Here is a 24,679-nt window from a genome sequence, read left to right as displayed (position 1 = left end):
CGGACCAGCACGCTCTTGCGTGTTACGCATCGCTAGGGTTAACGGACCGCCTCTGTCCGTAAGCTTAGGGCTTCTGTTTTCCTCAGGTTATTGCCCGGCCGGTACAAGACGACGCCAGCCCTCCGTTCGAGAGCACGCATCGCTGAAGGGCGGCTGGGACAACAGGGGCAGGCTGGCGAGCCGCGGAGGCGGCACCTGCACCTCTCCCCCTCCGCCCCGTGGCCAGCTCCCCCAAGACTACAACCTTCCCCAGAGATACCACTCACCCCCGGCTGGAGGGGCGGCCAGTCCCAGCCTGGCCCACCCGGCGGGCGCTTGGCAGCAGAGCCCGCCCGCCCAAGCCACCTGCTCGCCGCTGCCGCCCCGCCTCACCCCCAGCGACCGTTAACGGCGCCAACCACCGCACCGCGCCCACCCCTCACCCGCCCCCGCGCCAGGTGACCACCCTCCAGGCACGAGCGCTCCCACGTGACTGCCGCGTCACTCGACCCCCCGCACCTCCCCGCCGGGAAACACCCGCGCCACCGCCCGCTCCCGGCACGTGACGCGGGCGCCCCTCCTCCGTCACGTGTTCGCTCTCCCCCCCCCGCCCCCCCGCACCCGCCCGGGCCTCCGCGCTTCCCCGTGCGTGCGAGGGCTGCGCGCATGCGCAGGCGGCAGCTGTCATCGGCGCAGGGAGCTGGGCGTCCCGCGGGAACCGGCAGGAAAAAGACCCGAGGGGGAGCGGAGTTGCTGCCGTTCCCCCTCCCCCTCCTCAGTCCGCGGCTGCACGCGTAACCATCTCCCGGACAGGTGCGGGGCGAGCTCCGAGCCGGGCCGGGCGGCGGCGGGGAGGAGGCGTGGGGCGGCCTGCCGGATAGGGGAAGGCCGGGGCGGGCGAGGGGGTGAGGGAGCTGAGGCGGGGGGGAACGGGGTCGGGACGGGCCGTGGGGGCGACGGCGGCGGGGCAGTGTCTCGCCGGGCTGCCCGCGGCGGGACGGGCCGTAGGGGTCGGGTGCGAGGGGCGGAGCGGCCGCCGTGCCGCCCTGCAATCCCTCTCCCCCGCCGGGGTGCGTGAGGGGGGTCGGGAGGGGATCGGTGCCGGTGCTCGGCGTTGCGGAGCGGCGGCTGGGAGCGAGGTGGGGAAACGAAACCGGCAGGTGTCGGAGAAACGCGGCTCGTGTTCCCGTCTGCGTCCGGCGGTTCTGGGTCGGGGAGGTGGGTGGGAGCTCCCGAGAGGTCGGGCCGTTTCCCCGGGTGTCGGGAGCGAGCGGACGGGGGGAAACGCAGCCTTACCCCTCTGCGCGTCGTTCCGGGCTTTGGTCAGGCTCGATGGACTTTCCGAACAGCCTGTTTTTTTCTTAGGAAGTGCGGCCGCGGCCATACGGCTCGTTCCTTTCTGCGCGTCGTTAAGGCGTTCCTGGGAGTTAACAGTTGTAAAGTGTTAGAAAAAGAGTTTAAAGCCGTCTTCTGATCAAAGTGCTCCGTTAAGCGCCGATTCCACGTGCGCCTGCCTGTGTTTAGAGTGCTCCACGCTTCCAGAGACAGTTTCGGGACCAGGGCTTGGTGCCATGTTAATAGCCTGCTGTTAATGAGCCGCCTCTTTTCTGCCGTTGGTTTTAATTGGCAGTCTGAAATGAGAAGTGTATGCAAAACATTTTTTCTGCTAGGTTAACTGTGTTAGAAAACAATACTAGGTGTCCGTGTGTTTTTTAAAGATTTATACTAGCTCGGAGCATAAACAGCGTTTATTTTTTATATTAGTATCCTGCAGATTTGTGATTCTTTGCACTCTTTTCTGAGACATTAGCAACAGCAGCAACAGAAGTTACCTGGTGGCTACTAAACCAATAGTTTTTCGAGCTGAAACACTTTCCAGAAGAAAGAAATTTAGTGGCAGCCTAAGGCAGGCTATTTTTTGTCACCCTACAGTGTTTTTTTTTTTTTGTTCACATTCTTAATGAATGAAGAATGTAAAAATGACTGTGGAATAAAATTTGTCTTGGGCTTTACCCTTACTTTTCCCTGAACTGTGATAAGTAGCTGATGGTATTGCTTCACAGAAGTGCTTTACAAACACAAGAGAATGGAAGACACTGGCACGATTTGCTTTTCAGTACTTGAAATGAGGGTAAATAGACCCACTGCCAGTCATGCTTATCTTACTCTCAACTTTGAGTTGGAATGATGCTGGTGTTATTGATTGCTGGGAACTGATGGTTTTCTTTTAGCTAAATGCAGGTACAAATGCATATAAGAGGAATTACGTTTCTAGGGACTGACCCAGGAAACAGTATATCTGATCCCAATAAGCAGATGTGATTAAAGAGCTGTTGGATCAGAGTTAGAGCCCATGTATATAAGGGAAAAACCTTTAGTCAGTATTTAAAAAAAAAATAATCTGATTTGATCTCTTTTTTTCATGGTAAATATGACAAAATAGAAAAAAAAAATTCAAGTCCTGTAATTTTTAGTCCTTAATTATGGATGAGTATTGAGTACAGAATTTTGTATCTATTGGCCTGATTTTTAAACAAATCGAGTAAATGGTTCTGCACCAAATCTAAATGCACGATTATGACAGTAATGCATTCAAATCAGAAAATTATGTTGTCAAGATTAGAATCTTCCTAAGCTATTATTAACAAGCACAGTAATGATTAAAAAAAAATGGTGATTTCGAACCTAACTTTATTAAAAAACATTTGAGTAGATTTAGGACTTTCTCAGTTTAAACAGCTCTTGATTGGTCTACTACTTAGTTCTGCATTTAATTCACTTTGAATTCTTCAGGTTTTTTCTACAGTTGTCTTTTGCTGGGATATGTTTTGTCAGCGTGATGCTGAACAGAATGTGAATGGGGTATATGGTGGTGTCAGTTTAGGTCAAATTTGTTTTATGAAGGTGGCATTTTTATCCTTCTACCTCCCAACATCGATTAAAAAAACCCTAATACATTTTGAAACACATTTTTAGTATACATGGAGCTTCAAAGAGAGCATGTTTTACTGTAATTCTGCTAATACAAGATATTTTCAAGCTCTCTGAATGATCACACGAATGGTTCAAAAGATGATGTTCAGGAATGCTAAGACTTTAATATTTACGTAATACTTATCTAATAATACTTATCTAAGTAAAAAAAATCTCTATGGTCACTTGATAGCTTAATATTTCGTGTCTCAAAATGAACAAGTGATGTGTTGAGTGCTTCATTTTCGTTTAGATTCCTAGGCTGACTCGTGATTAAGATAATTTCAAGAAATGCAGTATTTTATACTTGGAAGACAGTAATTGTTGTGTAATCAAATGACATAATGAAGATGTTCATAACAATTTGCTGATCCGAAGTCCAGAGTGTGTTTTAAACTCTTACTGTAGCTTTGGTATATAAAGAGTTAGAGTGTTCTTCAGGTTTTTTAGGTGGCATTGTATATCGTAATTCATTCTGTTGCAGGCTTGCATTTTTCTCCAACTTTATTACATCTGTTTAAAATTCTGGCATTATGCATAGCAGGTAAGTTGTTAACTTTGTCCATGTGAATAGTCCTGCTACTGACTTACGCAAGCAGTCATTTTTATCCTTAATTCTGTTTACATCTAACATTTGCTATACAGTATATTTAGGTCAGTATACTTAAGACAGTGTACCCTGAAAACAGAGGACAATGTCTGTAAACAACAGATTAGAAAAATTGTCAGCGTTTTTAATTCAGGATGTTAAAATTATAAGAGTTAAAATTCAAAACACATCTTTTGTGAAGATGAATATTGAAAAAATTTCAGTGTCTAATCAGTTTCACTTTCTGACTCTCAGACATGACAGGATACTTCATTGACTGTTACAGATATTATAGGGGAGTTTCACAAACAAAATGTGTTCTGGTTCCTTTGTGACATTTTTGCCTGTAAAATGTAGAATCACTCGATTGAGGCTGTTATGATGTAGCTCAGTAGACCTATGATTTCCTGATGGTTTTTGTTTAAGAAAATTAAAATGCTAGTTATTAGCGGGTAGCATTTCTCTAACAAGACCTAGATAACTACTCCTATTCATGATAGATGCCATATGACAAAAATTACTGTGCTGGGGCAGGTTCTGTTTCATTTTTGCAGTTTATTTCTTTGCTTAAAACACAATTTATAAGTTGCTAAAGTTGTAAATGAATCTGTGCCTTTGGAGTTGAGTAAATTGTTTATAATTGTAAACCATTTTGAAAACACGAGGGCAATTTTGGTTTAGAACTAAAATTAAAATTGGGGAAAAGTGTAGAAGTCTGTAAACTGCGCTATGAATGAAGGCATAGAAATAAAAGAGTTCAAGAAACTCCTTAAGTTTTAGGAATCAAACTCTTCATGTTTGGGTTTGATTTCAGATGGAAGTATTTGGAGAATTTGATTTGAATAAAAGATGCAAACATTTCAAAACTGAGATCAGTAAAAATATCTAAAATTTGAAATAATATTAGGTAATAATAGAGGAGAAATTTTTTTGTAACTAGTCTGTCACCTTTAGGATTGTAGATATGGCCTGTGTTTGACTTGGTGAAACTTCTAAGCTCACAATGTTCTTTTGTTGCCCCTGTGGAAACATCTTTTGGATTTATTGATATACAAATCTTTGCAGCTTCCTGCTGTACAAATATTAGCTATATATTTTACTTTTCACTGAACTTTTTGCATCACAAAGTAATATGACATGCTAGAGCTGCAAGTTCAACAGAAGCACAATGTTGGTTCTTTCTTCTTGCTCATTTTTTCTGTTATAATGTTATGGATTAGAGCCATGTGGTTCTACTCATATGAACTCACAGACTGGTATGAGTTCATTTTAAGTGGTCTGCCTCTGGTATTAAATGGTATGCCATTTCAGTGGCCTGTGATCAGTTTTTGATTGAGGAGGCTTTTGGTTCCGTGAGCTGAGCAAATGATGCTTTCTTCACTGCTGTGATAATTGTAGCAGAGCCCAGAAGCGCAGAGTGACTACATGTGCTTCATGTAGTTTGCTTTAGTGTGTGTGCTTCCCATCATAACAGCAGAAAGACAAGACTCTTCCCTGGCTGCTAGGTATTGGGTCCGTGGTAATTTAGAATAAGGTGTAAGGGCAGGGGTATCGCGTTACGTCTTTGAATTACAATATCTTTTATGAGAGGGGAAATGCTTACTGTGAAGGTTAATAGTTGCTAGACCTTATCACAAGTGCAGAAATACAGCTTCAGGTGTGCCACAAGGAGTGTTAAAGGAGAAAAGTACATCTTTCTGTTTCTCAGGTTATAGAGGCTTATTTACAGTTTCTTTTGTCCTGTCCTTTTTCTGCATCTGATAAAGGATTTGCCATGTAATGGTGTCTTGTGAAAAATATTATAATTGTTGTTATAGCATATTGCTTAAATGTGTGTTTTGATAGCATATCACTTAAATGTGTGTTTTGATGTTAAGGAGTTGTGAAATCCAGGGTGTAAGAGTATCTTTTGGGAGGAGATCTGTAAAGGCAGTTAATAACGTGCCATACAGTTAGGGAGTTTTTTTGGGAAATGCTTATTAGCAGAAATGACAGACCTGGCAAAACTGTTTGAAAGTGCTTAATCAGGAGGCAGTTCACATCCACCACCTGCTGTTTGTATTGCCAGCAATATTATAGGCTGCATGAGCAAGGAGTATTTTTCTGAACTTTTAGGTGCTTGTAAATTAGCTTTTTAAACACTGAGATCTAAGCCAAACTGCTCTCTGGTCGCCATGGTCTACAACCAAATTTGAGGCTGTTGTTGCACCATTGTGTGAATTCATGGTTTACTTGCACGTTCAATAGTGCATACGGCTTTGGTACACCTTTCCCCTCACTAAAAGTAATTTGCTTGAACTAGAAAAGATCCAGAAATAGGATGCAATGATGATCAGAAGTATGGAATGGATTTTCTGTGAAGAGACTAGGAGTCTTCAGCTTAGAAAAGAGATGACAGCGGGAGACCATGGTAGAGATCTGTAAGTCATATGTGTTCCGAAGGTAAATATGAACAGATACGTAACTGTTCCCAGTCTGCTCATGAGATATCAGATGAAACTAAAATGTGAAATAGTCAAAACATACAGAAGGAAATATATCACTTAGCATATTGTTGATTGTGGAATGCTTTGTTATGAAATGTTCTAGATACTAAAGGCCTACAAAGGTTCCAAATCATGGACAAAAAAAGCCATCAAAGTCCCCAAAATGCAATAATATAGAATCATAGAATTGTTTAGGTTGGAAGGAACCTTTACAGTCGTTGAGTCCAACCATTAATCTAACACTGCAAAGTCCACCACTAAACCACGTCCATAAGTACCATGTCGACCCGTCTTCTAAATACCTCAAAGGTTGATGACTGAACCACTTCCCTGGGCAGGCTGTTCCATTGTTTGATAACCCTTTCCCTGAAGAAATTTTTCCTAATATCCAATCTGAACCTCCCCTGGTGTAACTTGAGGCCACTTCATCTTGTGCTATCACTTCTTACTTGAGAGAAGAGACCTCCTTTCAGGTAGTTGTAGAGAGCGATAAGGTCTCCCCTGAGCTGCCTATTCTCTCCAGGCTAAACAACCCCAGTTCCCTCAGCCACTCCTCATAAGACTTGTGCTCGAGACCCTTCACTGGTTTTGTTGCTCTTCTTTGGATGTGCCCCAGCACCTCAATGTCTGTCTTGTGGTGAGGGGCCCAAAACTGAACACAGTATGGGAGGTGGGGCCTCACAGGGGTCCAGTCACTTCCCTTGTCCTGCTGGCCACTCTGTTCCTGACACAGACCAGGATGCTACTGGCCTTCTTGGCCACCTGGGCACACTGCTGGCTCATATTCAACTGGCAGTCAACCAACACCCCCAGGTCCTTTTCTGCCAGGCAGCTCTTTAGCCACTCCTCCCCAAACCTGTAGCGCTGCATGAGGTCGTTGTCACCCAAGTGCAGGACCCGTCATTTGGCCTTGTTGAACCTCATACCATTGGCCTCGGTCTGTTGATCCAGCCTGTCCAGATCCCTCTGTAGAGCCTTCCTACCCTCGAGCAGATCAACACTCCCAACCCAATTTGGTGTCATCTACAAACTTACCGAGGGTGCACCTGATCCCCTCGTCCAGATTAATGGTAAAGATATTAAACAGAACAGGCCCCAGTATTGAGCCCTGGGGAACACCACTTGTGACCGGCCACCAACTGGATTTAACTCCTTTTCACCACCACTCTTTGGGCCTGGCCAAACAGCCAGCTTTTTACCCAGCAAATTGTATACCCATCCAAGCCATGAGCAGCCAGTTTCTCCTGGAGAATGCTGTGGGAAACGGTGTCGAAGGCTTTACTAAAATCTAGGTAGACAACATTCACAGCCTTTCTCTCATCTACTAAGTGGGTCATCTTATCATAGAAGGAGATGAGGTTAGTCAGGCAGGACCTGCCTTTCCTAAAACCATGCTGACTGGGCCTGAGCGCCTGGTTGTCCTGCATGCATATCCTCTTTGTCTAAGGATTCCTTGATCTGTGCATTGCTGAAGACTGAGGTGGTGTTCTGGAAAGGTATAATTATAAGCTACCCCTATACTTACTTTTTCTGGATCTCTGCTGTTAGCATCTGTGGAAACTAGATAGGTCTGACGCCTGACTTACTTTTTCTGAAGGCTGTTACATGCTGCTTCCAGCTAGGACTATGGATTCCACACCTGCGTTTTCATTAGAAAGAAAGTAAAAATTCTTGAAATAGGGGTTTCAAATAAATATGAGAAAATTACTTTTTTTTTTTTCTTTTTTCCTTCTTCTGTTATTTCAAGACATTTTTGCATGCTGTGAGTCTGGTGTGGGAGAAGAATGCCTGTGGAATGAATTCAGGTCATCTTTTGATTCAATATTTATGGATTCAGAATAGTTCATTTTTATATTTTTTGAAATAATTGCTGTAAGGGTAGTACCAAGACATGTAAACACAAACTTGAAATGAAGTTTGTAAAACTGCTTAGCACTTCATAGTAAATTTGAGATGGTTTTAGGAGCTTCAGAATGTGGTTACCTATCCAGATTCCTGGTTTCTTAAGTTTTTATAATTGATTAAATAGTTTAATACTCCTAATGTTTTTAAACTTAATTGATTCTTCTGGATTACTGCTGGATGTCTGATGAATGCATGCCTAACCATGAGATTTGGCTTATAAATGCCTCATATCACAAATACGAAACATCGTGGCCCATGCATTTATTTTAACATTTAATATGATCAAATAACAAATAACGTATTTGGAATTCTTGATAAATAGGATATTTTTTCTTTTTCAGGTACATAAACTAGGCAGACATAATTTGCAGACACACTTATTGGTATTGAAGGAACAATTCAAACATAAGTATACAAAACCAAATCACATCGAGAATTAGCTATTTGCATGCTCAGTAATAGTTGGACATGCAAACTACTCTTTTATGTTTCCAATTACCTGAAAATCATTCCTGTAGCTAGTTATGGACTATGCACTATTGCAGTATCTAGCATCTTTGAATTTGCTTTACAAACCACTGTAGGGAGTTGGATTATACCTACTTCCGGATGATGCTAAAAAACTTTCTCAGAATCTACCTGCATGTGTGATAAAAATAAATTACTGGATGAGCTTATGGAGTTTTTACTTATTTTGTGTTGCTGCTTAGACTATTATAGATTAAGATCTGGTTTTCTACTGCATGGTTGTACAGCCAGATCTGCGAGAGCTGGAAACAAAACTTCTTACCTTTTTTTTTGCAAAACAGACTCTGCAGATAGGAGGTTCAGGAAAAAAAATCATAGTTGTCCTCAAGTTTGGTCAATAAAATGTTTTTATTGAATGATTCCGAAAAAATGGTGGCTAGTACTTTATAATGTGAATGCTATGTCTTGATTTTTAAATTGAGAACTTTTGTATCTGACAACTGTTTTCAAGTAGATTATTTTGTGTTTTCTTTCAGATAGGCCTCAAAAAAATGCTGTGGCTTTTTGTGCATGGCTTTCTCTAGATAAGTTTATTGTGTTCTTGCTAGTTATTTGAAGAAGGTTTCTCAGAGTGAACAAATTCTTCCTTGAATGTTTGTTGTCCTCTGGTTAGTGAGGGTGAAAATTTGCAAGAAAAGTAAAAGGGACAAATTTGTATTTTAACTAATTTATCGGTGAGAATGGATGACCTTCAAAGATTTTTTTTTTTTTCCTTTTACATTCTGTCTTCCTTTTTTTTCTCATTTACTGGAGCTTGCTTTATGTGACTTGTTTAATTTAGGTTGCTGAGTAAAGGTTGTGGACATTGACACTTTATATATTGAAGACACAGAAAGAATAAAATAATCTCATCTTCCAAAGTATGAACACATTTATTTTATGACACAGGTGTGACATAAATGACCTATAGTTATTTGGTGCTTTTCCTTGTTAGCTAATCTTTTTTGTATAGCAGAGCAGATGTAGCAGGCAGTGTTTTTTCTCCTTTCTTGTTCATCAGTGCTTTCAGTACAGGGGCCAAAGTGGGCATGGTTTGGCAGTCAAGAGATGCCTCCCACAAAGCATCTTTGGAAGAAGTATCAAGTCTGTGTACGTTAAAGCCAGAAAGTTTTGGTTCCCTGCTGGTGAGGGGTGGAACTCATAAAGTATTTGTTAGTTCATTTTACACTAGAAGCAGGAAGTGGATAGCCTTCAGAGGAGATGTGACAGATCAGTACTAGGGCGGAGAGAGAATACTGAAAGTTGGTTTCATGTAGTGACGACCACAGGTTTTTGTGCATTTTAACCAACAGCAGATTAAGATGTGCTGCTTTTCTGGTGTGTTTCATTCTGTTTTAAGAGAATATTTTCTAGTTGTGTGAGTCAGTGTCTTGCTTGAATTTGATTAAACAAAATTGCTAGTTTGGATCAAACAAATGAAACTTGGAAGATGTTTTCCAATTCTGGAGTTGATATATTCTGTGTTCTTGTGAGAGTATAGAGGATTCTGCATGGAAGAACAGTGTTTAACAGGTAACTCTTCCACCAATAAATTATATTTAGTATCCTGCTAGCTTTAACAATATGGTACGGTGTAGGCATTACGGAAGGCAGTCCACTGTTTTGACAGGGGAGGCTGGAAATTGTAGCAGCTTTATACTAATTTGGATAGTTGAGATTCGATTGGCTGCAGTGGGCTATAGAGGTCCTTTCCTTTTCTTAGGATATAGGAGAAACAATCCTGTAGATTCTGCACTTACCAAAAAATTGTACAGAACAAAGTGTGTGATTGATCAAGCATGTAATATGGTACACTTCTGTTCTGTAGATGTCAGTAATTAACTCTTCCCATATCTGGCCTTAGTTATTAATGTCAAAGCATGTAGAAAGTTATTCTTTCTTCCTCTCTTTTCTGTTTTTTGTTTGTTTGTTTTTGCTTTTTCTTTTGCTTTAGCAGCCCCTGAGAAGTTTGTAGTCTTTTATCACCTTTTTGTTCTGGTGGTTAATGTACATATCAGAGGTTTTTTATGTTTGTACAAGCTATGCAGTTTAAATACTACAGGATTTGTTTAGAATCTGACTTCCCCTGTCATCATAATTGGTGAAATGTATTTGCAGCTTGGATTATGTAAATACTGGTAGCATTAATGAGATTTCATCTTGCTGTGAGTTATGTGAGCTTTTCTGGTGTTGTACTTTGACATTTTGAATCAGGTTCATTAGGATTCTCAAGCCACATACTGACATAGATGTAGATCGTTAAACTTTGCTGACCTCACATTTCCACTTCTGTAGTATTAAGACAAACATAGCATTAATATACTCCTGGATGATGATTTAAAGGTCTTTTAATAAGGCCTGACAATGGCTATAAACTTTTTAAAAGTAGGATCAGATTCTTTAACTCAGTTGTTGGCTCTTTAGCTGGCAACTTTGGACAAGTTACGTGCTTGCGTTGTATCTAAATTTTGTGATGTTTAATCAGACATATTTCAAGACATAGACAAACTAGTTGGTCACCAAGAAATGAAAGCGTTATGGGCAGGCTTTGCAGTTTATTGGATCAGGTTCATAGCTTGAGCTTGTCTGACTAAAGCTTTCCCATGATTAGCTAAAAAGCTTCTTTCTTTCAGTGTTATGCAAAGTACTAATGCGTGCTAATTTGAGGGGAGTGTATCTTCTCATTTATTCCCGTTACCGTTTGCTTTTCTAGATAGTCGTGGACAACCTTGTCAACGTGCACTACTGTCTTCCAAGAGGGACAGAAAATGGCTGATTACAGTGTTGATATTAGGGATTTAAAATAACTGTAACATATCCCTGAATATATGTATTACTTGACTTTCTATTTTATAATGTGCAGCCTAAACGGACATACTGCCCTTGTGTTTCTGTAACCTTGTATTTACTAATGTCTTGCACATTTTCATTGTGTAGTAGTAAATAAAACCTCTGGAAGTTCTATTTCTCAGCTTGTACAGCTCTGTAATACCACAATATAGGTAGCTATGTATACACCTAAATGGAATAGTTAAGACAGTGATAGTGTGGTTACAGTGTGGATTTTACTTCAGAATGGCATCTTAGTAGATATGTTCTTGTCTACAAAAGAGCCTCTGAAGGCCTCTTAACTCTTATACTGGCTTATGTTTTATGCTCTCTTGTTTTAGTGATTTGGTAGGGTATAACTGAGTTTTTGCATGTGAGAGAAAGAGGAAAAGTAGAAATTGGCAGGAGAAAGTATGTAGGACTCTTGAATTCTACAAAGTCCTTGAGAGGATTACATAGTATGTTAAAACTAAATAGAATTGAATTTGAAGGCCAACATTTTCTGGTTGGTTTGTAGCATAGCTTTGTATTTTGTGGTAAATTTAAACCACCTATCTCAGTACTGGTGCTTACTGTTTTAGATTCGCATTTGTAATGAACATTACTGCAATAATATAATTGTTAAATGAATTTAAGAAGTCTTAACTGATAGATCATAGCTATAAGGGTATTAAATTACTAAGAAATCATAAAATGGGTAGCATCATCTAATAAGAACTATGTGGACTTCTGCTATATTAAGTACTGCATGGCCTTTATGATCTTTCTGCCTCCTAAACTATGGAGGTTATATGGTAGAATCTGCTCAAGGAATGTTCTTAGAAACATTGTGCTTATCAAAGAGCTGTTTTACCCAGTAATTTCATGAGATGATGTCTTTTACTGAGGAAGAAGGGTAACACAGGAGCATGGACTTAAAAAAATAATCTAGTTAGTATCTTTACTTTGGTATGTTTTGCAAACAGGATTTTAGGAATCTATCAGCCAGGCAAGCATGCTGGCTTGTGTCAAAGTGGAAGTTAGCATGAGTTAATCACTATTTATTAGTTTGGTTAACAATCCTTAAATTAAGTAATTTATTCGTTCTGGCTAAGTGCTAGGGTATACTCAGTTCATTTAGTAATTACATGTTTGTTTGGTACATTGCTGTTTTTAAAGCAGCTCAGGTGTTAAAACTGGTATGTTTTGATGAGATGTCTTGGTTGAGAGGAATTTTTATGAAACTAATTTATGCAATAATTAGTTTGTTGTGCCTGTTTCTTGAAAACAGACACTAGCCAAAATCATCCTGCAGCTTTTCTCACAGCTGGACCACTTGTCTATGGCTATTTCTTGTCTCCTTACCCCTTTTCATAAGGAATGTAGGAAATCAGTTATCTTTCAGACTTATAACCCTTCACCTTAGACAAATTTAATTCCAAAACTTACGTAAGACAGACCTTCAGGTTTGGAGGAGCACGTACAGGCACTGTGCTTGCATTGTGTTTTGTGCCGATGGACAAAACTTGGATAAAGCTCTGATAAAAAGGTTGATATTAGATTTTGTTTTGAAAGTGTCTTTCTATATGAATGGTTTCATTTAATACATTTGCATAGAAACTGATTAAGCTAATTGGTAAATCAATTTATATAAATGCTTTTGGAAGTGGGCTTAATCTGTGATATAGTGGAGGGTGATGTAGGTGACGTCTGGCACTGTGTGCATGTATGAGTTGGCAGAATTACTATTAATTCATAACTGTAACTTTGGCTTTGTGTGTTTAGCTGTGCAGCTGCGATGTTTAACTTACAGCAGTAGGTAGGAATAGCTCAGAATCAGAGAACTGTGGAAGTTGGAAGGGACCTATGAAGATGGTCTGGTCCCGTCTCCCTTGCACAAAGCAGGCTCATCTGCAATGGATTGCTCAGGCAGTGTTGAACTGGCTTTTGAGTATCTCCAAGGATGGATGCTCCACAGGCTCTCTTGCCCTTGTTGACCTTCATTAAGTTCTTGTCAGCCTGTTTCTTCAGCCTGTCAGGGTCCCTCTGGATGGCAGCACAATCCTCTGGTGTATCAGCCGATCCTCCCAGTTCTGTTTTGTCTACAAATATCCTATTGAGTTAAGCAGAAATAGTTGCTCTGATTGGGCATAGATAAAATTACATATCTGAGAGATGTTGAAGTAGTGAGATAACAATTCAGTTATTGGTTAACTGAACATAATTCCAACCCTCTGTTGTTGCAGCATGCCCACCCCTGGTCCCCCACCATGTTAAAGTTAGTGCTTTAGGAATGCTTGGCTTGGTTTGGGAACGCTTGACTTGATACTAGACAGGTAAGTGGATAAAGCATGCTTCTGAAAAGTTCCTCTCTATCCACTAAAGGAAAGAATATTAGTGATGCAAAAGACAAATTCTTAAGTGGATGCTGAAGGTTTTTTTTTTTTTTTTCCCCAAAAAAACCCCAAATCAACCAAAAGATGAAACAACTCTTCTCCCTCTCTCTCTCTCTCTCTGTGCCCCTGCTTCCTTGCAAAGCGCCCCAGAACTGCACTGACAATGTTGGAGAATATTGCAAGAGTTGAAGGAAGGTTGTTAGTCTGTATGCTATGATGAAATAACTAACTGCCTGCTGGGAATCTTGTATAAAGTCAATGGGATGGGTTGAAAGGTGTAAAATGATGTATAATGAAGGACTATTAATTTTTTTCCCAGTGAAGAAATAGCAGAGAGTTTTGTTTTTTAGAGGTGGTGTTTGTCTGTATGTGTATGTCTATTTCACTGATGTTTATACTTATTTAAGACATCTAAAGGTGAAAGCCTGTGTCCTGGTTTGACTTAAAACAGAATCAGTTTTCTTTCTGGTAATTTTACTTTTCAGTTAACCCTCTTCTAACTTTCTGAAATTAACTGCATATTTTTCAGACAGTGTCCACTTCTAGCAGTGCTAAGGTCTGATGTTTATAGTTAATACCAAGGAGTGGTATGCAGAGAGGCTCTTGCTTATACTTATTGCTATAACAACTGAGGTCACCTAATGTCGTTATTTGCCCCATTGGAGGGTTGGAAGTGGAAAAGTGTAGAGGGGTCACACCTGCGGGGAGGAGTGGACAGGACAGGCGACCCAAAACTGACCAACAGGGGTATTCTATCCTGTCTGCGTCATGCTCAGTATGAAAACTGAAGGATCAAAGGGTCAGCCTCTTTCTTCAGTGGCCGGTCTCCGCCACTGAAGAAGGTGTCTGTTCAGAGGAGGTGTCTGTTCGTCTGCCTTTGATCCCAATCTGTGTATTCCTGAATCCAGTTCCTGAGTTCAGCTGCCATCTGTCATTGAGTCCAGTCTAGTTCTTTCCCCAATGCCTGCTAGTGATGTGATCGTCATCCTGGGAGCTCGATAAGGTTTTATATATACTTAATAATTTTCTTGTTAATATTATTGTATTTTCTTTTTATCATTTTATTATTAGTATTTCATTAAGCTAGTTTAGTTTCTTTTCAACTCATAACTCTCACTCTCATTTTCTTTCCTCTCTGAAGGGACAAAGGACAAAGAGAGCATCTGTTGTTTATTCAGTGCCTGGTCCAGCCCAAACCACGACAGCCTAAAAGCTGATTTTGCACAGAGAAATCAAATATCCTGTTTGATTATATTTCAGGTGTCACTTTACTGTCAGTGAAGCATTATAAATAGTAAACACTGTCTATTGCACTTTGCAATGAAGGAAAGCATAGCTTCACCTTTGGTCATAAATTCAAGTTTTGTTTTCCTGGGGCTGGTTGTAGTAGCAAGATTATATGTGGAACTGTAATGGATGGGAATAAATGGTGTATTATACACAATCCAGCTGTTTACTGCTGAGGGAAGTTATCCCACTTGTACATGTTAAGGGATGTTTGCCTATGTGGGCTTGATAATTCAAATACAAAAATACCCCCAAATTAAAGTGCCAGTGATTTTCAGAATGGGAGAGTTGCAGACATCTAGTTAATTTCAGCTCAAACAGGGATGGAGAGTAGCGTAGGGAGGAGAATGGGATGTTACTGAAGTTTGGAGTGTGGAAAAAGAAATTTAATTAAGTGCTAAGAATGGAGAGTGGTGTGCTGGGTGAAGTGGGGAGCAAAATGGGAGGAAAAATAAGGACACAAAAGCAGGCTAAAAGTTGGAATACCAGTAGGAGAGTGAAACACGGAAAGACAGAAAGGCATCTTGCACATACAGCTTTCTTGTGCAGCGATTCATACCAAGCTAGAAGGGACATGAAGCTAATTAAATTAGTGCCTAACAAGCAAACCTTTATGGTGACAGTATGTGGCATAAAAACCATGGTTGCATGAATTTTGCAGTTGGAGAAAATGAGGAATGAGTTAAATTATATGTTCAGGAAATCAAAATCACAAAAAAGCTAGTCACAGTTGAGCTATTTGTATTCTAGGATGAGCATTTTTGTAAGATTAAGGAAGACTTTTTTGAAAAATAGATAGAATTACAGAATCGTTTTGGTTGGAAGGGACCTTTAAGATCATTGAGTCCAACCATTAACCTCACACTGCCAAAACCACCGCTAAACCATATCCCTAAGCACCAGGTCTGCCTGTCTTTTAAATACTTCCAGGGATGGTGATTCCACCACTTCCCTGGGCAGGCTGTTCCAATGTTTGATAACCCTTTCCCTGAAGAAATTTTTCCTAATATCCAATCTAAACCTCCCCTGGTGCAACTTGAGGCCATTTCCTCTTGTCCTACCATTTGTTACTTGGGAGAAGAGACCAACCCCCACCTCGCTACAACCTCCTTTCAGGTAGTTGTAGAGAGCGATAAGGTCTCCCCTGAGCTGCCTATTCTCTCCAGGCTAAACAACCCCAGCTCCCTCAGCCGCTCCTCATAAGACTTGTACTCTAGAGCCCTCGCCAGCTTCATTGCGCTTCTTTGGATGTGCCCGAGCACCTCAATGTATTTCTTGTGTTGAGGGGCCCAAAACTGAACACAGTATTCGAGATGCAGCCTCACCAGTGCTGAGGTGGCACATGGTGATGTATGGTTGGAAATTTGAACACCTGCTGAAGCTAAAATATGCCTGTCAGTTGTCTGAAGATAATGTCTTTTCATGATTACTGTATCATGGTATGAAACAGAAATATGACTTTCTTTTTAGTCATCCTCAACATAGAAATGGAAATAAGAGGAAACACTCATTGTCTTTGTGTGTATCATTTGGATGCTTTGTTTCTGTTGAAGATGTGTCAGAGAATGAAGGATAGTACAGTCCTGTTGTAAAACTGCTGATGTGAGAGTTAGAAAATCCAGGTGTTCTTTTTCTATGTTTGCAGCGTGAATGGGAAGCGAGCAGTCAATTTTTTCCGTATACTAAATGGGAATAGTGATATTTTATTATATGTGCAGCTTTTTACTCTACGTTACGCATGTGTAATGTAAATCTCTAGACAGAAATGCAGCAACCTGCAGATGGATCAATACAGTAAGACACTAGTATGGTGTTAAAGGTTAACTTGACAAAACGTGCCATAAAAACAGAAGTATAGACTGGACTGTATAAATGTCAATCATGATAGTTTGTGCTGGGTAAGGACTGAATATTCCTAAAGGAGTAAGGAGAAAAAGTAAAGATCTGTTTTGTGCCTTTTATATTAGCATGGGCAGAGGATTTTGGAAGCTTTTTTCCTGTTTGAAACGTATGTTGAATCTCAGAAACTGTTTTACAGGTTATTCTCTTCAGTGTATGTTACTGTTTTTCTTCCTTTCATTTTTTTTTGTTATAGCTGGATTGAAAGTCAACCACAATGGCTGCCGTCATCTCAGATAGTCCTCCAAACCCAAGCTGCAAAATCATGACTTTTAGGCCTTCAATGGATGAATTCAAGGAGTTCAACAAATATTTAGCTTACATGGAATCACAAGGTGCTCATAGGGCTGGAGTTGCAAAGGTAAGCATCTATAATGCAGAAGGAAAATTGTTCCTTATAGCTATTTTCACAATATATGTATTTTGCTGATTGCAAAACTGACCTTTTTAGCATTTAACACGTTTTCCAAATGATTTTCCTTGAGTAGATACTGATCTGTTGCTGTTTAAAGAAAGAGCTTTTTGGTATCTCTGATGTTTCATACAAACTAATGAAGATGATGTATAGTTTTCTCTCTAACTGTCAATTATTTCTATGTTTACTATAGCAAAAGAGGATCTCTTCTTAAGGCAGATTTAAACTAGTTTTTGTCAAAGCAGAACAAAATAGGGAGTTCAGAGCATAAATTGGAAAGCCCTGATCTACCAGATGTTGAACTTGGTCTTTTCGGGCTCTATATAACTTTAATGGAGCAAATAATTCCATTACAGTCAATGGGTGAGGCACTGTTTGAATGGAAATGGTTTTCTTTTTAATGGTGACTGTGTTATCTTTTTTTTAATGATAATTGGAGGTACACCAACGGCCATTGCAACTTGCCCTTTGAACAATGGTATATCTAGGATCTTACAACAGGTGTTCCTCCCCTAACGGAGAGTGATTGTCAGAGATTAAGTCGATGTAATTTAGTGTTACATCATATAAGTATTTATACCTTATCTATTTTGCCACTTTTCAAAACAGCAGGACACAGTTCAGGTCTACAAATCCTTAGTTACTGTAAGTAGTCAGTGGGAATAGCCATCTGCATCACTGGTTTTTTAAGCTAGCATTGCAAAGTCAAGACATTTAAAAATTGAGAGAAGAGAAACAAAACCTGCAATTCTTGGTTTCTCCTGCCCACTCCCTCCTGCCCACTTCCTGTAAAACAAAGCAAAACTGAACCCCTCACACTCTGAAAATCCTGTAGTTTATTTTCTTTCTGATTTCTGAGGGTAGAATACATATAGGTCATATTTTCAAACTGTTTGCTGCAAACAGGAGTAGAATTGTGATAAATAGACCACAGAGGAAAGCCTGAGCTGAATTTTTCACATATTCAACAGTTATGTTATGGAACGCATTTGTTTCTGTGGGGATGAGCTATTGCAGTCCTCTCATCTTGAACGATAAACTTAACAGCAAATTCATCATAATGACATCTGTTGCTCAAATGATTTACACCATTAACATGTATGTGAGCAGGAGATTCTGGCTGTGTATCCCTCTGTGGATTATGTATATGGACTCAACACCAAAAAAATTTCTTATTTTCATATTGTTTATAGAAATAGCTTTATTTCAGCTGTTGGTAGTTTCTAATCATGTTTCATGGTCCAAAGAAATAGAATGACCTTATGACCAGCCACTGAGATGATGCTGATTTTCTTCCATTTAAATTTGTTTATTCATATATAATGTGCTTGCTTTTTTTGGTATATTGTGTATAAAACAAAGACAGGTACGCATAAATTGTACTCTTTGCGTTCTCTGGCGATATGAGGAAGCTGTTAAATGAGCCAGGATCAGTGTGTAATACGGTTGGAAAAAACAAAACACGAACTAGTTTTGTTTGAAAAGAAGAATATTTGTGATATGCTATTTATGATGAATATGTCTGTCCTAGACTGCAACTAATCTTTTCATTCGATAGTATTCAAAATTAGAAGCTTCATAATTTGAAAAAAAACCCCAAAACCTTGTATTTTGTTTTCCTTTAAAAACTGTATCTCTCTTTTACCTTTTTGACAATTCTCAGGCGGTATATAATCAAATATGACACTATAATTCTTAAAAAGCCTATGCAAACTTCTGTACATATTTCTGAGACATTCATTATAATTAAGAGCTTCAGTTACTCTCCATCAGTTTTTTTTGTGGTGCTTCTCCATTTCTGTCATGGATTGAAGCAGCTGGGAACGCTGGTCAGTGGCTTCCTGATATGTAGTGCTCAGTACTCCTGTGAGGCTCTGGTGTACTTAGATTAACTATGGGACTGAAATATGTAAAGGTTTGAGCCCAATATACTAGTAATTTGTGTGTGTGAACTTTAGGATATCTGGAAAAGGAGACTCTTCTGTGTCTTGTCGTTCTTGGTTGCAAAATTTCACCCAGTAGGAAGTGTAAACGGATAATGAATTTGTCTTATTGTAAATGTTCTTCAGATTTTTTGAGACATGAATCATGAATCTTCAGTCATCATTCTGTTTTGGTTCCGTATCTTAATTCTGGTTCCTTTCCTGCCATCCAGCAATGTCCTGGTGGACAGCAAGTTGACCATGAGCCAGCACCGTGCCCTTGTGGCCAAGAAGGCCAATGGTCTCCTGAGACGCTTTAACAAGAGCGTGGCCAGCAGGTTGAGGGAGTTCATCCTTGCCCTCGACTCTGCCCTGGTGAGGCCACATCTGGAGTACTGTGTCCAGTTCTGGGCTCCCCACTTGAAGAAGGACAGGGAAGTACTGGAGAGAGTCCAGCAGAGGGCTACCAAGATGATCGAGGGACTGGAGCACCTCTCTAATGAGGAAAGGCTGAGAGACCTGGGTCTGTTAAGCCTGGAGAAGAGAAGACTGAGAGGGGATCTCATCAATGCTTATCAATAACTAAAGGGCAGGTGTCAAGGGGATCGGGTCAGGCTCTTTTCAGTGGTGCCCAGTGACAAGACAAGGGGCGATGGGCACAAACTGGAACACAGGAAATTCCATCTGAACATGAAGGAAACTTTCTTTACTTTGAGGGTGACAGAGCACTGGAACAGGCTGCCCAGAGAGGTGGTGGAGTTTCCTTCTCTGGAGATATTCAAAACCCACCTGGACGCATTCCTGTGCAACCTGCTCTAGGTGACCCTGCTTTGGCAGGGGAGTTGGACTAGATGATCTCCAGAGGTCCCTCGCAACCCCTACCATTCTGTGATTCTGTAATTAAACCTCCATGTGTAGCCAATGTAGGAGAAAAGAGCAGAGCCATTGAGGATATCCAGAGGAGAGCAATGGGCATAGTAACATTAGGGAAGAATGTGAAAGAAGAGAATCTGAAATAGTTTTGCCTTTATTGTATACTATTAAATTTCTGTAGTATTGCTGTCATCTTCATATCCTTATTCCTAGTGTTGCCCTACACTCACCCTCCTGGTGTACCTACCTCCTCCATCCCTCCATCCCCACCTCCACCTCCCCGACGGAGGTTGTCACTACTCTCGTAGCACTTGGAGTTTCATACTGTTTCTGTTGAAGTCACGAAAACTGAACGTACACAGTAAGGGCAGAATTTGGTCATGTATTCAGGGATTTGTGAAATTTTGCATAGTATAATTTGGCTTGTTGGAAATTAATATTACTGTGTTTATATGATTGAAAATGTGTATGTCTCCATTTTTTGTCCATACACCTAAGATTTAATTCCCATTCCGTCTACCACATTTCAGAACCATTTGGGAACCTCTTCTCCATGTACAGATTGCTAAAATGTGATAGCCTCAGGAGCACAAAAAATATTTTTATATATCTGTGTTTATATGCAAGTGGGTCATCTGGTGTGACCTGGCTTTACATAACATCTGGAATAATGTCTATGATACAAGAAAGCATAACAAAACATTCGAAAAATGATTAATTACATTACTCATGTTTCAGTTGTACTGTGACTGAGGAAGAGCCCTTCTAACCATACCGTGTAGGTCTGCTTTTCCCTTCTTCTGCTTGATACTAGAATAGCAATTAAAGAATCTCTAGCTGTTTTCAGCCTGTCAGTCCATAGAATCATAGAATCATAGGGTTGGAAGGGACCTCTGGAGATCATCTAGTCCAACCCCCCTGCCAGAGCAGGGTCACCTACAGCAGGTTGCACAGGATCGCGTCCAGGCGGGTTTTGAATGTTTCCAGAGACGGAGACTCCACCATCTATCTGGGCAGCCTGTTCCAGTGCTCTGCCACCCTCAGGGTAAAGAAGTTCCTCCTCATGTTTCAGTGGAACTTCCTATGTTCAAGTTTGTGCCCGTTACCTCTTGTCCTGTCACTGGGCACCACTGAAAAGATCAGGGCCTCATCCTCCTGACACCCACCCTTGAAGTATTTATAAGTGTTGATAAGGTCCCCCCTCAGCTGTCTTTTTTCCAGACTGAAGAGACCCAGATCCCTCAGCCTTTCTTCATAAGAGAGGTCCTCCAGTCCCCTAATCATCTTGGTAGCCCTTTGCTGCACCCTCTCCAGCAGTTCCCTGTCCTTCTTGAACCGGGGAGCCCAGAACTGGACACAGTACTCCAGGTGTGGCCTCACCAAGGCAGAGTAGAGGGGGAGGATGACCTCCCTCCACCTGTTGGCCACACTCTTCTTGGTGCACCCCAGGATGCCATTGGCCTTTTTGGCCATGAGGGCACATTGCTGGCTCATGGTCATCCTGTTGTCCACCAGGACTCCCAGGTCTCTTTCCACTGAGCTGCTCTCCAGCAGATCAGCCCCCAACCTGTACTGGTGCATGGGGTTATTCCTCCCCAGGTGCAGCACCCTACACTTGCCCTTATTGAATTTCATAAGGTTCCTCTTTGCCCTGATCTCCAACCTGTCCAGGTCTCGCTGTATGGTGGCACAGCCTTCCGGTGTGTCAGCCACCCCCCCAGCTTTGTGTCATTGGCGATCTTGCTGAGGGTGCACTCTATCCCCTCATCCAGGTCATTGATGAATATGTTGAAGAGGACTGGACCCAGTACTGAGCCCTGGGGAGCACCACTCGTCACTGACCTCCAACTAGACTCTGTGCCCCTAATCACTGCCCTCTGAGCTCTGTCTTTCAACCAGTTATCTATCCACCTTACTGTCCATTCATCAAGCCCACTCTTCCTAAGCTTCCCTACGAGGATGCTGTGGGAGACCATGTCAAACGCCCTGCTTGACATATTACTTAGTTGTCTTGAGACTTTTTATATTCTGATTTTCACTTTTCTTTATATATCTCAAAAAATCATATTTTTGTATAAAAAATAAAGCAACTAAGCATTTTTAAAACAAACCGTATCAAGTCAATAGTTCATACTATGAAAGTTTAAGGGACATTTTCTGAATTTTGGAAACTGGATTCAAAATAACAAGAATAAAATATTTTTTTGTTGTTTTGATAGTAATATAAAATGAACATACAGAGAACCTAAATTTGTATTGAGTCTAGGATGTACAGCCTCAAGTATGAATGCAAAGAGAATAAAGCCTACCAGAGGAGCTACAAGCATATGCAGAAGCAGTAATTTAGGCTCTAAACAGAGGTCTCAAGCAGAGTAGGCATACTGAACACTTTAGGCTACGTGTGGAAGTGTAATGGGAGAAGACCTTTACCTGTGTGGAAAATAACTGTATATAAATGGGGATAAAATGACTGTAAGGCTTGCACATATTGTGGGAGGGGGGGAGTGTGAGGCGAAAAAAAAAAAAAGCTCCTAGTACTATGCCTGAAACAAATGATTAAGGTACTAGGCAAACAACACTAAACCACTTCCAAAGCAGATAATATACTGTGGCATCCCTGGAGCAAATTGGCTAAAAAACTTTCATTAGGCTTTTGAAAATCTGGAATGAGTTTTAGGCATAGATAATGTATTTTAGTCTTACTGTTACAGAGGATCCTATACTTAAAAAGGAAAACAAGGAGTGAAGGCAATAGAACAAATGATAAAAGAGGCACACTGATAGCTTGATGGCTCTTGCTCTTTACTTGAATAAGAAGCGTTTTGGAGACTCAAACTGCGTTTATATAGGACAAAATAGTTAATTTGCAGTCGCATTGGCAAGTAGAAAATTAATTTTGGAACATGATACTGAAAATAGAAGTTGTCAAGTACAGAAAAAACAATTTTCAGAAGAGTTGGGACAGAAGTAGCTACATAGAAATAGTAGCTAGTGCCGTTCAGGATCAGATGTAGAACAGGAGATTACCAGTATATGAAAGAGGATTTAACAGAAATTTATGCATTGATAGCACTCTGAAATAACCTCAGTTGTACTAATGTTCAGCCTTCATGGAGGAGACTGAGTGGTAGGTTATAACTAAGAAATCGCTATCTAAAACTGGATATATGTCACCTTGAATAACACTGGACAGTGTTAATATGCTTAGGATGTTTGAGATACATATAAAGATACATAAATGAGAAACCCTTGGCTTGGGTTTTTCCTTTTTTGTATTTGAGCATTAAATAGCTTGGCTGATGAATTTGATCTAGGTTGCTCCCATGGAGTAAACCTAACTTGCCTGACTTTGAAGAGGTTATTTTTACTAAAGGGAATGTGAAGAGGCTTCAGTGGACAGGTTAGTGGTAAAAACTCAGAGACCTAGTCATTATTTTGAACTGACTAGCTGTGTGTTGCTTTGGACATGATATTTTAACATCTCTAATCCTTTCCCTGACCTTTGCTACGAAATGCAAATTCTTTGTGGCAGGTACTTTTTTTATTTTCTGTTAAAATGATACTCAGCATATCAGTCCTCACAGAATTTGCCTCTCTAACCAGTAGTCTAATTACAGTGGTAATAAACATGCTCCAGTTACCTGGAAGGGGATATTTTGAACCTGCATTCGCAGAAGTATTTTTATTTCTTAAAACACACTGACCTTGAATTAAATAAGATAATGCAAATTTTGCTTTTCAGTATTCATATATTTGAGCCAAACCTACAAGTTCATGCTTAATAATCATGAAAATGGAAATCTCTGTGCACATACTTGATTTCTATGCATATATTCTGAACGCATGACTTCTCTGTTTCCAAATCAACATTTTGTATTTTCTTTATGTGTATATAATTTAAGACTTGTGTGAAAGAAACAAGTAGGAATCACAAGATGATTCGATTATTTTTTTTTTCTCTAAAAGCAAACAACACTGAAACTTGCTAAGTAGTCCCTGTACAACTGAAGTCCTGTGGAAGCTGAGAAGGAAAAAAGGAAAAGAGGGGGTTGCATCTGTGTAAAAACTGGATAAATATGCCTGTTTATGTTTAAAATAAAAACATTAGCTATGAAAGTACGTTACTATATGATAACTTTTCTTCAGCTTGGTGTTTCTGTTTTGGTGTGTGTTTGCTAGCATGAATGGCTTTGATTAGATTTCTTTGAGGGATGGACTATTTGAGTACATTAGCAGTACAGTTTGCCCATTTGTGATTGTTTTCCAAAGGTAGCAAATGATCTCAGGATCTACCTGTATTATTTTTTAGAATTCCTTACTTTCTTGGACTGTTGTATTAGCAAAATCTCTAATGTACAACGTTGTGTGGAATCCTGAAATGCTTATTAGAGGAATAGCATAGCTAGCCTAGTGTAAAGGCTATCTTTAAGATGTGAATTAATTATTCAAGCAATGTAATTTTTATGTGGTAGATGCATATTTATGAAAGCCATCCTACTTTGTTGTATGTTGCTTTGGAAGTTTCCAGGCCAATGCTTGTGAAAACTTCATTTGAGCAGCTTGGAAAACAATGAATATAACGAGTGGATCAAAGAACATATCACTGAGCCTTTGGGCAAGTAAAAGTTCAAAACAAAAAC

The 24,679-nt window shown here is 40.4% G+C and overlaps 1 protein-coding gene across 7 annotated transcripts in view; it reads left to right on the top strand.

Annotated features, from left to right (window-relative positions):
- Window positions 1-640: 640 nt before the first annotated feature.
- Window positions 641-24,679, top strand: part of KDM4C (lysine demethylase 4C) — a 274,028-nt gene continuing 249,989 nt past the window's right edge. For 6 of the 7 annotated variants that reach the window (XR_010069128.1, XM_063320642.1, XM_063320639.1 and 3 more), the window contains exons 1-2: window positions 641-792; window positions 17,026-17,190. Coding sequence is in view for 6 of the 7 variants with exons in the window: in XM_063320642.1 (XP_063176712.1) it covers window positions 17,047-17,190 (144 nt within the window). In the remaining variant the exon portion in view is untranslated. Of the gene's footprint in view, window positions 793-13,493; window positions 13,584-17,025; window positions 17,191-24,679 lie in introns of all 7 variants that reach the window. The other variant, XM_063320640.1, reaches the window with a different exon arrangement.

Source organism: Chroicocephalus ridibundus, chromosome Z (assembly GCF_963924245.1).
Source record: "Chroicocephalus ridibundus chromosome Z, bChrRid1.1, whole genome shotgun sequence".
NCBI classification, from domain to species: domain Eukaryota; kingdom Metazoa; phylum Chordata; class Aves; order Charadriiformes; family Laridae; genus Chroicocephalus; species Chroicocephalus ridibundus.
This window is presented reverse-complemented; position numbering and strand designations above follow the sequence as displayed.